Below are 13,943 nucleotides of genomic sequence, written 5' to 3' on the forward strand. Positions count from 1 at the left end.
GAGCTTTATAGATTCCATTGACCAGAGCCTCTCCCATGGGCTTCTCAATCACCCCCAAAAGTTGTCCATATCAGATCTTAATCCTAGTTTAATTTCAAACAGGTGTTTATGGGGCAAGGGGATCCAGCATCATATTATTGTTAGCTCAGGAAAATGTTATGTGAATCTACACAAGTAAACATTTAAATGAATATGGTTATTGTTTGCTGAGCCATAAGTAATTGTTACTCAACACTACTGGTCAGCCCCTATTCTGTGTGCACCTTATGTATCATGCCTTTTAACTCTTGCAGAACTATGAGGTAATGAGTACTATCTTCATTTTGCAGGTTAAGAAACTGAGGATTACATAGAGTCTCTAAAGCCACATAGCTAGTGAAGTGGAGTTTGAGGGTAAATTCCCAGTTTCTATTTTCCAAGACTAAATGTATACTCACATGCTTTATTAAATCCACTTCCTATAAGCATATATAATGTTTCCCATGACACGTGTATAGACTTGGAGTAGCTTGAAAATTTCTACCTTAGGCTAGAGAAAATGGTCTTTCAAAGATATGCAGAAAGCTCATCTCAAAAATTTCTGGCATTCACAAATTCTGAAACACAAATAGTGACAAAGGAAGCATCCCTAGTTTGCTAAGATGTTCACCAGACAGTTCTTATCAGGAGGAATTTGCTTTTCATTTTTAATGAATAGTTGTTCTGATCTCTTGACACTTGAAAGAAGTTTGTTATAGAAGTGCTTTTGGTGAGATGTTTAGAAAATGCTTTTAGTAGTGCATTCTAGTTATACATAACATTGGGGTTCATTTTGACCTATTCATATATGCATGGGATATAATTTGCTCCATTTAGGTCCGGAGTACTTCCTGTTTCCCTCGGGTCCTCTCCCCCAACCCCTAACCCCTTTCTCTATTCCACTGGTCCTCCTTCTACTTATTTATTTATTTTTTAAATTGTTGATGTTTGTGTGTGTGTGTGTGTATCATATATATATTCCATATATATATGGAATCCACTGTGGTATATTCGTGCTTCTTTATTAGTAGTTTTCACAAGTAACCCTGTGCCTCAGCAGATAAGATGCCCATTTTCTCAACAGCCTCACCCAAACTTAATCTTTGCAGCCAAAGATAATTGATTCAAACAACTATGAAATCAGTTTGCTTTTAAAAACTTCCCCTTGCCACAAACACTTCATAGTCTACTGTGTTATTTGTATTACCATCGCAACGTCCACTATTCCTGAAGAAATTTAATCCTTTGAGAGTGTCCCTTGCTATTTTGATTGACAGTAGCAATAAAAAACAAATATCCATTATATGTCAGTTACTGGGAATGTAGAAACTAATGAACACCATTTTTGTTCTGAGGACACTCAGGGTATGCTGGAAGAGACAGAAATGTTAAAAAGACACAATTTAGTATGGAAAGAATTATATGGAAATACAAATAGGGGCACAATCCTGGTTGACATGGCAAACCGAACACATACAGCTGCCCGAACTTGCAAAATGCCTGTCAAAGGATTAAAAGGGATCAGCCCATAAAGGTAAAGAAATTGTGAAGTAGGGAGGTTTTTTTTTTGGTAGCAAAATATGGCTCAATGCTTCAAACTTGGCATTTTCTATGGCTATGAATTCATCTTCCACTTACCATAGGGAGGAAGCCTACTGGTAGTGGGACAAAAGGAGGTCATTTCAAGCCACTTAATTGGCTACTGCAGTGTGAAACTGTCAGGATCAAAAATGCAGTCACTTGTGTCAAGCCCTAACAAGACAGCAACAGAGCAGAGAGGTGAACAAACAGATCTTCTCGAAAAAGTTTGATGACCTGGCTCCAACTGCGCCTGTGAGTGAGCTTTGATCCCCCTCCTTTCCAGTTAAATGAACCAATAATCCTTAGGTTAAACTTTGACTTATGTTTAGTCCATAGTGTCATAATTAATACAGACATACAGCCCAGTAAATGGTGTAAAAGAAGCTCTTGATAAATTTGTTACTGTCATCATTACTAAGTGGATTATTACTAGGCAGATTATTCCTACAAGCTAGGCATTGTAAAATCTTTAAGGGCAGCTACCTAATTTCTGTGTGCTTATTGCTGGCATTTGTATGCTGAAAACGGCACGATATATATAGTTCACTCAAATCACTAAAGGAAAGAGCAGACATCTCTGGAGACTTTTGCTGTTGCAGTGAGATATCTGGCTAGTTTATGATTTGCAATTACCCTGAATAAAGGCAAAGGACTCACATTTTCTTGAAATGATGGCCTGAAAAGACTCTAGGAAATCACACACTCGTGTACAGATACTATAGAATATATGGTTGTAGCCCTGTGAGTCTCCAGGCCTCCACCAGAAACCATAGATGTGCTTGAATATGCTATGGAGCCTTCTAATACCCACCAGATGTGGTAAGACTAGGTGCAGTCCCAGTACTTCAGAAGGGGGCCATCTGTGTGAATAGGTCACTGGAGGAAGCCTAGACATTTGAACAAATGAGATCACTCAGATCCGTCATCAGTGCCTGCCTGGACTTGGCCTTTCTCCTGCCGAGTTGGCCCGAAGATCTTGAGAACTTGCCTTGGCTGTGGATTACTTGTAGGTATTGGTCAGTGCCGCTGTTCTGCTGGTCGCTACTGGAGGCTGCTGATATAGAATCAGATTCTGTGAAGGATGGCTCAAACTTGGGCTTGACTCTGGGCTTCAGCGGATGCTGTGGGTATTGGAAATGATGGGAGCGCATTTTTTTGTGCACATACATGGGCCTGTCAAGGTGACCCTCAAAACCATTATTCTCAGAACTGTAGTGCATCCATCCCTGGTGTGCAAGATCTAGAGCCTCACTTTCTGACCTTTCACCAATATAAGAGTGAGGAGCCTGATGAAGGTCTGTCAGTGAGTGAGGTGGGAAGGACTGTTTGACCAGCTCTCTCCTCAACATCTCCTCCTCTTCTTCACTCAGCTGTGGGGAGCAAGGCTGGTGAGGGGCCCTGGATATGTAATGCTGCGTGTTCCTGGGGTACCTTTCCACAATGTCACCTGAAGCATCTATCTTGAAATGTTTCTCTGAACAGAAAGCTGGACGGGATTTTTTGTGAGAGTCACGTTCATTAATGATATAATATCTGGGGGCATGAGGTCTGTGACCATGTGCCACCAAGGCAGAGACCCCAGATCTACGGAGAGGAGTGTTGATTTGTTTAAAGTCTTTCCTGAAAAGAGGTTCTGAGTGAACATCCTCAATGTGCCGTGTCAATGTCACAGGTGTGCAGGATCTGTTCTTGTGAAGGTCACCTGTGCTTGCACACAAACCATGTTGATACCTGTAAGACAGAGGTCAGTAAGTAGCTATCACCTTAGTGGCTCCTAGCCCCCACCTGAGCACTATGAGCTAGGGAAGTGCTAGGTTCCCTCAGCATTATGACCAGTTCCAGAATGTTCATGAGGGTTCTGTGGCTTATATGTATAGAAACTGGACCTATAGATTCTGGATAACTGGACCAAATAGATTTCTTCACTGCTGGAATGCTCAGAACCCTAATGCATTGTCATGTACTGCCAATCTCCATGGGTGGGAGTGTGTAGGGCAATGTTTTGTTTTCCTAATGTATCTTACTATGGAGCTCTCATTCTGCTTAGTAGCATGTCATGGGACTGATATTGGCAGAGCACATGTTATGTTCCTTCTCATTTCTGCTAAGCAGCTATCCAGCCTCTCTGGAACTTCCTTGAGTTTCCACTGGGAGGAGTTGATATCTATCAGAAAGTTTTTCCCCATAAAGACATGATTCCCACCTGTGTCTAGTTTGACCCCCCAGTGGCCTTTCCAGGAGAATTTGAATCCTGCTCCTTGTCAAGAGCCTGCACAGATGAGAGACAACCCCTCATATAGCAGGCTTCATGTTCTTTGGTAACTTAGTCATTGCTTTAAAAAAAAAAAAAACCCAAATGAAAAACTCTTCTCTATATTGCTTCCACTCTGCTATATTCTTGATATGATTTTGGGTCAGCATAGGCCTGTCCTTTTGTCTTTTTAACACTCTACTTCTATCAAGGAAGCAGGGTCTTTGTTGAGCCCTTTAGCCCCCCTAAATTCATAGATGACCTTGCTGAGTCCGTGATGGCCCAAAGCTGCAGTACTGACTTACAAATTATATGGCCAGTCTGGAACTAAAAAAAAAAAAGAAGAAGATAATCAGTTACAGAGGCTTTTTGTTTTCTTAGGTTATAGGAATATGTATCCAAGGTTGGCAGGAAGATTTGCCTATAAGGTTATCCTACAGAGAGTGTAGGAGGAAGAATTTGTCCTGTTTGAAAAACTCCGACCCCCTTCCCTTACTGCTTTTATTTCTTCCCAGTACCAGCTGTCACAGTCTGTTGAGCTCCTAGCCAGCCTCTGGCAGAATGGAATTTAATGGCCCTGGTCTCCTGAAAGTGTTGAGGCCTGCAAACTCCTAATGGCCCTTCTGCCTACAATCTCTGTGGCCTCTGAGCCATTGCTGACATCATGTTCAAGGATGCCAGATTTCCTTCTGCCTTCGGTTAAGCCTCACCTGTTAGAATTGTGCTCTGGCCTCGACTGGGAGGTGTCAGGAAGAGGTGAGCAGGGCTCCCTGTGCCCCATCCTAGGACTCTGGAGCATGGGTTGGGTAATTGTTTCTATCCTGCTGCTCTTGCTGCTCAGTGAGTCAAAACTGACCACATTGCCATTGTTTTGGGGTGTTGCCATGTGTGCTGAGGACAGCTGGCTGACGAGGTCACTGTCCTTTGGAAGTTTCTTGGTGCTTTCCTCCTTGGTCTGGATTCGAGCTAAAGGTTAAGACAGGGTATATAACAACATGTCCTGTGAGTAAATGACACAATCAGGCTTATTATACTATACTATGTATATCTTAAATGTCCCCCAGTGGCCCTATGTGCTTGCTCCCCAGGACAGTGCTATTGGGAAGTGGTAGAGACTTCAGAGGATGGGGCTTAATGAGAGGTCTTTAGGTCATTCAGGGAATACCCTTGAGGGAAGTTGTGGGATCCCACTCTCTTCCACTCTTTTGTGCCTTGGCCATGAGGTGAACAGTTTGGCATGACCACATGCTACTGGCCAACTAATCATGGACTGAAACTCCTAAACTGTGAGCCACCTTCTCTTTGAATAAGTTGGTTATCTCAGGTATTTGTCATACAAAAATAGAAAGCTGACTAACACAAGGCTAAATTAGCTGTAAGAGTTTCATGATTGCTAACGATTGATTCTACAAAGCAATTGGGTGCATTTGCAAATACACCCAACCCATGGGCAACAGACAATCTGTAATTCAAATCATCCTATCACGAAAAGTCAAAGCAAGGAGACTAAAAAGAACAGAATGGACCCAGAGACTCTACAGTGTGCCATTTGATGCCTCCATGAGAAAAGACAGCTCCATTAACAACTTCAGAGCTCTAATTCTTCATCTACACGATGAACATAATAATGCTTATGTGCCTATTAAGATTTTTGCAAATAGTTCATGTGACATTCTGAAAAAATCATGTGGCTTTGAACAGGAAAATGAACAATGATGCTATTGTTACCTTGAAAAAGTCAGTGTAAATCTTGGCTTTTGAAGGTATTACCTGAACTAAACTTAATTATTCTTAATTAGCAAGTAATTCCTGACAATTATGGTGAAGTTTTATAGCATGAGCCATGGTCACTTTCCATAGTTAATGGTTCTTTAGTGGCTTTTCTCCACAAAGGTGAATGCAGCAGGCATATCCCTTAGGCCTCATGACTCTCACTGGCATCTCTTTGGAGGGGACTAGGTATATTCCAATAAGCTCAGTATTAAAACAGTGACAGAAGTTGGCCAAGGGAACCTTTCTGGGCCCTTTCTCATTCTTGCTCTGAGGGGCAGCATGGGCTATTCCAGTCTAAGGGTGCCAGATAAGCCTTCTGGCTCAAGGCGTGCTCTGTTAGTGGTCCTAAGAGGCAGACCTCCTCCCTCTTATTTTTGAGCTGCACCTGCCCACTTGCCTCCCTTATGACCACACCAAAAATCTGCTCCCCATGCTTTCATTTCTTCTGGAGCACAGTTCTTTCTCATTTTCCCAGTGAGCTAAGATGGGAATGAGTTTGGAGAACCTGGGGAGAGAAGGTGTACTCTTGGAGAGTCCTTGGATTTGGATCCTTACTCAGGAATCCATTACTCTGGGTCTGCCCAGCTGGCATCACTTGGTGTTACTGGGATGAAGAGGACAGGACCTATGGAGGCTGGGCGGAGACCTGGGAGGACAGCATTGAGGATGACATGGAACAGTGGAAGAAACAAGGTAACACTGCACAAAAAGAAGGCGATAAGGATGTCCTTAGGGTTTTGTTCCACATGTGCTGTTTTTTTTTTTTTTCTCTCTCCTACTTCAGAACCTCCTCTGATTTCTCTGTTTTGGGGTTATTTATAGGCATGATGTAAAATTTGATTATTTAAACAGATATTTATAGTCCTAAATTTTCTTTCTTTATTTTTTGTGCCTAGGTTAATTGTGAAAACCACTATTGGCTCTCGGGAATTTTTATTAGTGGTGTACCTTACACTACCTTACTGCTATATTTAAAAATGCCCATCAATTGAGATATCAGACTTTTGCATTTTTAAAATATACTTACCTTCCACCATTTGAGCAACCTTTTTCTTATCTTCAGATCTTGCCTAAAATATAAATGATAATCATTATATTTGTTTTGGACTTAACACAAAGTAGTAAAAATTTTTGTTTTTCAGAGGAAAAAGATTTATGTGCTATTGTTGATACCTTGCACCATGACTGAACCCTGGCAATAGAGTGTCCTGGGCTGGTTCTACTATTTGAGTGAACAAATGCAGACACCTAAGAGTCAAAGTATCATACTTAATTGGTCTTATATAGGGACAGCTAACTCATGGACCATGTGTAGATTCAGACAATATAGTTTGAGTATCCCTTATTTGACATGGTTGGGACTTGAAGTTTTTTTGATTTCAGGTTTTTCTAACATTTGGAATATTTGTGTATACATGCTGAGAGGTTTTTGGGATGAGACCCAAATCCAAACATGAAATTGATTTATGGTTCATGTATACCTTACACACAGGGTTTACGGGTAATTTTATATAGTAGTTTAAATAATTTCATGCAAGAAACAAAGAATTTTTGCCATGTAGAATGTTCCACTGTGGCATCATGTCTTTGCTCAAAAAGTTTTGAGTTTTGGAGCATTCCAGATTTGGGATTTATTGATTAGGGACGATTAGTCCATGATAGCTTGCCCAAGTAAAAGAGAAAACATGGATCAACAACAATGGAGATATATATTGGCAAAATGCCCTTTGCAAGTCCAGACGAATTTTTAATTTGACTTTTCATAAAGCTAATTTGATAAATTTACATGAATTAATATTTATGGAAGTCTTTTTTTAACTGAAAAGGGTGGAAGGAGCTTTGTTTGCTTGGGGTCAGGATGAAGGTAAAGTAAATGAATTATCCAGGGCACTTCATTTAAAAGTGTCTATACTCTGGGGACAGTGGAAGGGCAAGGTTAGCATAACCTCAAGAAAGCTTCTTTAAATTTGCTCTCCTAGGTTTCTTCCTGGACTCACCCTCGCCCTGACCCTGAGGGAGCCCCTGAGTATGCAGAGGGAGAGACACTGTGGACAGTTTGGGAGTGTTTGTCTCTGACTGCTCTGAGAGGGTCTGAGTTGCAGATATGAGAGAAGGTCAATAATATGCAGAATCTAAAGGATATGAAAGAGGTGAGCCTTTGGGGAGAAGACAGCATGGTTGGGTTGAGATGTCCAAGTTGACCCAGGATGGAAAGTGACCCTTTCTCTTCTCTGGCAGTCTAGCAGAGTCTGCAGAAGTGCCTGGCACATGGAGGGCTGGCTAGGTGAGGCCATGAGGAGCATTCAAGTGCCCAAGACCCATTGCAGAGAAGGAAAAGGACAAGTAGGCTTGCTCCTGACCTGTGTGAACTGCCTCTGGGAATCCTGAGAAATAAATCTTGGAGGTGGTGGACTTGGGCTACAGAGGGCATCCAAGAGTCATAGACATCCGAAGGGCAAACAGTTTTCATTTCTGTGCTGGAGAGAGGGTTGATGGTTGACCCACATTCATGATAGGGAAATTTATATAGTACTTGCTTTTTGGATCTGCATTCTGAGCTGATGGTTGCTGAGCTTCAGTGATCGTGCAATGCTCTGAAGGTAATAGATGAGCATGCTAAAACAGAAGACAGACTGGTGAGTGCACTGCAATTGGGCTCTTTGACTTTCAGGACACATTTCCCAGCTCAGGTGGTTGGTGTAAGTAAAAACTCCCAGGGCCACCCCTGTAGGCTATTCCCTGACCCCTCCGCCATGGTCAAAATCTAGTGGGGAGTTCCCAAGCCCATGAGCACTGGAAAGGAGCTACTGTCCTCTTTTTTCTCTTGCTTTCTCCAACAACCTCTATTGATCTGGAATGCTGCACTGGTGATAGCAACAAGAAGTGGGAAGAGATGAGGGCAGGGGCATTTGCAATGATGTTTCAAGCTGTGAATACTGGCTCTACTTGTTTTTAGGTTTCTGTTTAAGTCAATATGAGCTAAAGCTACACAGATGAATTGTGAAGTTCATTTTTAAGGTTAATTAAATAAGATATTGATATGAATGGTGTTCAGCTCCTCCATTTTCACGGCCACAGTAACTGACCAAAAGTTGAGGATGAGTCCATAGATAGCAGTAGAAACGTCCCTTCTCTCACTGAGAACCACTGGCTGTGTTTCCACAGCACAGTGGTTATGTGACTCTGGGATGTGACTCAAGAGTCCGTGCTTAGATCATCAGGCTTGGTAACTGATTAATGAGTGAACTAATTAGTTTTTTATACTTATTGGGAAGTGGTGTTGTTTTGTGGCAGAGGCTGGCAGGCATGGATGGTACTTACAACAGAAGCAACACAGCTGGCAGGATGACTATGGGGCTGCTGATGTACCCAACCACAGAGCCAAACCACACGGGGAAGTCGTTCTCAATTGTTTCTGACACAATGTCATAAATTTTCTCTTGTCCACTGTGAGAAAGAAAAACATAACTCTGGATTTTATTGCTTTTAGCAGAAAGATGCTAAGACAAGACATTGAAAAATGTCTGAATGCCTAGAGGCAGACACTTAAGGTCATCTAAACTGATACAGGTAAATATCCAAATGGAAAAGATAGATAACATTCTCAAGATACTCATGAAGCCATTAGATAATTAAATATGTAGGATTAATAATCACATTGCATATGCATGTGTTTTATAGCATACACAAAGATAGACTCTTTGTTATATATATGTTGTATCAAAACTGATTTAAACTCTAGGTGGAAATGGTATTATACTTTTCTGTCTGGAGATAGTTAGATAATATAGAATAAAAAGTGATATGGACTATCTTTTAATAAAACTGTCTGGGGTTTGACCAGGTAGAATTTCACTCTAGCCCAGGAGTAATATTATTTCCTCATTTTATTCTAACTAACCAGCTTATATATTTATTGTTTTTGTGATGCTATGAATTAAACCAAGGGGCATTGTACCACCTTTTTAGTTCTTGAGAGAGGGTGTTGCTAAGTTGCTGAGGATGGCCTTGAATTTGTGACCCTCCTACCTCAGCCTTCAAAGTCACTGGAATTACAAATGTGCACTCCTGTGCCTGGCTCTCTTTTTTATTTTAAAGGAGCTTTATTTTTTTTTAACATAGGCATAGAGATGACTAAATCTAAGGACAGCATGCTATCAAGGAAAGAGTTTCAATCTTGGCTTCAAATGATGCAGATTTGAGCTCCTTCTGTTCTGTCTGCCTATTCTGTGAGCCAAGAGAAAAATGTGATTCACTGTGACTCAATTTCCCTATAGCTCAAAGTGGCTCCAGGAATAGTCAAATGAACTAAAATAACTTACCTGAATGGCCCGCAGTTTAGAGATGGCTTGTATCGGACAATAGCAAAAATGGTTGGCAGCATACATAGGAATAGCATGAACAGGAGCATTGCCAAATAGAAGTTGTTGGATCTGCCAAGAAACCGAATGCACTGGATTGAGTTCATTCCATAATGATGATGCATAAAAGAGCTGACACAGAAACTGTCACCCCCAACTCTTTGCAGACAGGAAGATGTTTCATCAGAGCTACCTAGGAAGGAGCAGGCCCTAGGGCCACATACAACTCAGAAATCTGGAACTCAGTACTAAAAGGAACCTTACAGACCTGCCAGCCCTGTCTGTTCATCTAATAAACATTGGAAGAGCACCCGTCCATCACAAACCATGAGGACAATGAGCCCACTTATGTACCCATGGCTCTTACCCAGTAAGCTCAATTTATGGAAGAATCTTGGAACCACTGTCCATCCACCGGGGCCTTACCTAATGCTTCCCTCTCATACTCTCACCCTTGAACTGTGTCTCTTATGCTCCAGAATGGTTTGGTTCTTTTGTTTTGACTCTTGACTCTCTCACTTAGAATAGACTGACACTCAACATCTTTACCTGTCTGCTTCTGGCTGTTTAGGGTAAGTGTTTTGCCTGATTGAGCTCTGGTCCCTGGTCTCTGAGCCCTGAGCTGCTATCGGCGAGCTTGACCGCCCAGGCCACCCCTGAGGGTACCTGAAACCTACTGGATGTGCAAGGCCCCATACATAATTCTGAAAAGAGAACTTAATCAGTCCATCTAGTAACCCTCAGCTAGCACTCTTGGTCTGTTTCTAAACAATGAGTCTTGATCATAGTGTATAGCATGTAGCACTAAGCTGTTAGGGTTCAAGTGTCTGTTCTCTCCAAAACTCATATTGAAATTTGGTTGTCCTTGTGGCAGTGCTAGGAAGTGGGACCTTTGGGGAGTGACTTGAGTCTTGAGGATGACACTTTTATGGGTGGGATTAATATAGATATAAAAAAAGTAAGCTCAGTCCCCCTTTAATTTTTTGTGTTCTTCCTCTCCTCTACCATATAAGGAATATTGTTCTTCATTCTGCAGAATGCAGCATTTAAGGTGCCTTAACTCAGCTCCCTGGTTCTCACCACTCACCAAACCTGCTGGTGCTTTGACCCTGGACTTGCCAGTCTCCAGAACTGTGGGTCAATAAATTTGTTCAATATAAATTACCTGGTCTCAGGTATTCTGTTATAACAGCACAAAATGGACTAAGAAAGTGAATATTAATTTATAAAAATTTCTCTCTTTCTACCCCCACTACACAGAGAAAATGTGGACACACATACAAAACAAATTTTTGTAAATATATTAAAACATATATCTGAATGTAAGCATATATGTGTACTGTTCACCACATAAACTGTGAATACATTGCCATGCACACCATAGTTAAACATTTTGAAAATCACTAATGTAGATACACCCCCCTACACAAACTATTAATGTCAAAGTAACATAGCTGCACTATAATCTGGTATTCAAAATGTGTTATGAATTCACTAACATGGCTAAAATGAGAAGCAGAAAAATAACATGTATTGACAAGGTTGTGGAACAACTGGAACTTCCACATAGTGCTGGCAGAAGTATAGAATGGTGTGGCCACTCAAGAAAGCTTTCTGGTGCTCTCTACTAAAAGTGAACATCTGCATGCCCTACAACCAGGCAATTGCACTGCTGAGCATATCCCCAAGAAAAGACATAAGAATATTCAAGAATATTCAATATTCATCTATAGGTAACAGCTGGAAACATACATGTGTATTGGTAGTAGTATGGATAGAGAAATAGGGATATATTTCCTCAGTAAGATGACCCTTACCAACACAATGTTGAATGAAAGAAGCTGAACATGAAGGAGCACATCCTATATGTGGTTCCATTTACATGAAGCAAAAAGCTAGGCAAACCCAACCATGCCATTAGAGGCCAGGGGTTATTGGCATGGAGTATAAGTGGGGGTGTTCTGAGCATCATTCATATTCTGTAATTTGATTTAGGTACTTATCACATATTTATGTTCAGCTTGTGAAAATCCATCAAGATAAAAATTTATGATTTGTGCATTCTTTCCCTAAATGATTATCAATCCTCAGTTTTTAAAAATGTATGTTATAGTTTGGATATGAGATATTACCACCCCCAAACAAATTGCTGTGTTAATGCAGGAATATTCAGAGGCTAAATGATTGGATTGTGAGAGCTTTAACCTCATCAGTACATCCTAGTTTGAATGGACTGATTGGGTGGTAATTGTAGGTAGCTGGGGTGTGGCTGAAGGAGGTGGGCCCTATAGCACCTTCTCTTCTCTCTTTGCTTCCTGCCATGAATGGATAGCTTCCCTTATCCATGCCTTTCTACCATGATGTTCTGCCTCATCTTGGGCTCAGAACAATGCTGTTAACCCACCATGTACTGAATATCTGAAACTGTGAGCCAAATTAAACTTTTCTTCCTCTAAGTTGTCCTTGTTGGGTACTTTGGTCACAGTGGTTAAAAGTTGACTAACACAATGTGTCATGAGGTACAGAGGAATAACAAACAATTCTGAGGGTGAAGCATAGGAAACGGCTCCATGAAGAAAATTAAAAAAGAGCAGAGGCAGAATTTTGACAAGCAAAAAGTGGGAAGACCCTTGCTGAGCACAGCAACATGGATCATGTATATTCTCTGCCAAGGCAGATCTTGTACTTACTGACCTGGAGGCTCGGAATACCTGCTGGTGGGGCACGTTGCAAGTCAGCACAGCCCAGCTCCTCAGATACATGAGCCCAATGAGCTTGAGAACATTGAATGCTGGGAGACATGGGGAGAAGAAGGCTCCCATCCTAGAACCATGAAGAAAGTCAGTTTGTGTACATTCTTCTCCAGTGCATCTTACAGGTCTGTGGTCTGGAAGCCCCAGAGAGGAAAGTGGTTCAGAGACTTTGGGGTTTACACCCTACACTTAAAGGATTGGGGAAGACCTCTGAAGGTCTGAGAACCCAACTTCCACATTCTAGAGGAAAGATAAGTCCCAGCAGATGGTTGGTGATCCTATTTTTGATATATCCTTTTGCACCACTATTTGTGTCTGAACACTGGGACAGGGAATGCTGGATACCTACACCTTGGGGTAATCTCAGATTTTGCCTGTTTACAGTGAAGATGATGTTAATGAATTACTGAGTTTCAATTTTAATCATATAGGTTGAGCACCAACTTTTGAAGAACATCCTGACACATTTTAGTACATCTACTCTTTTGTAATTACAAAAGGAAGGGTAAATATGCAAAGCAATTTTACTAGTAGGAAAATAAGTATAGGTAAAAGGGCATGTTTAATAAGTAAAAGACTTAAATGTTTGATTTCTTGTGGCAGGCAGAAATGTCATTCTGTCTGACGTTAAGAAAGATACGTGGCTTCCTTGTGCCTCAGTCTCATCTTTCCAACAGGCAGACAATGATGGCCCATTAAATCATAGTGTTACAATAAAAATTAAATCATTTACTTTTAAAAATGCCTGATATCTAGCAATACTGAGTACACATTACATGTACTGTATTTGTGAAGACATTTTTCAAAATATAGTGGACTATAAGAACACAGCATTTAACTGTAGGAATATTACCTTATGGCTCTCAATTCCCCAGACATTTTAGTATTTTAGTGAATGATTTTGAAGAGATATTGTGTTTTCTGAATGTGTGAAAAATCCAAGGTTCTTTTTCTTCGTTTGCATGTGAACAAATAGCACTCCTTGTGGTCCAATAGGTAAAAGCAGGATGAGGGATAATTTACAGGGCTCTTCCTGCACCCCAACACACATTGTTGTGCATTGGATGACCCCTGTGGGTTGACAGTGTCTTAAGAGCAGGGCTGCCTTGCCTGGGAGGTGCTTGGGTGAACAGACTTCCAACCTTCATCTTCTGCCTCTCCTCTGAGGTGGGTCTGTTAGTCTGTGGTTTGGCCCTGCTCCTGTCA

At 41.2% G+C, this 13,943-nt stretch overlaps 1 protein-coding gene across 1 annotated transcript in view; it reads right to left on the reverse strand.

The window, feature by feature from the left end:
- Positions 1-2,486: 2,486 nt before the first annotated feature.
- Tmc3 (transmembrane channel like 3) overlaps positions 2,487-13,943 on the reverse strand; it is a 35,026-nt gene continuing 23,569 nt past the window's right edge. Inside the window, exons 16-22 of the mRNA XM_076848756.2 lie at positions 12,679-12,807; positions 9,946-10,056; positions 8,945-9,070; positions 8,161-8,239; positions 6,651-6,693; positions 4,561-4,816; positions 2,487-3,330 (exon numbers count right to left, since the gene is read on the reverse strand). Coding sequence (XP_076704871.2) covers positions 2,487-3,330; positions 4,561-4,816; positions 6,651-6,693; positions 8,161-8,239; positions 8,945-9,070; positions 9,946-10,056; positions 12,679-12,807 — 1,588 coding nt within the window. The remainder of the gene's footprint in view (positions 3,331-4,560; positions 4,817-6,650; positions 6,694-8,160; positions 8,240-8,944; positions 9,071-9,945; positions 10,057-12,678; positions 12,808-13,943) is intronic.

Source organism: Callospermophilus lateralis, chromosome 3, assembly GCF_048772815.1.
Source record: "Callospermophilus lateralis isolate mCalLat2 chromosome 3, mCalLat2.hap1, whole genome shotgun sequence".
Lineage (NCBI taxonomy): Eukaryota > Metazoa > Chordata > Mammalia > Rodentia > Sciuridae > Callospermophilus > Callospermophilus lateralis.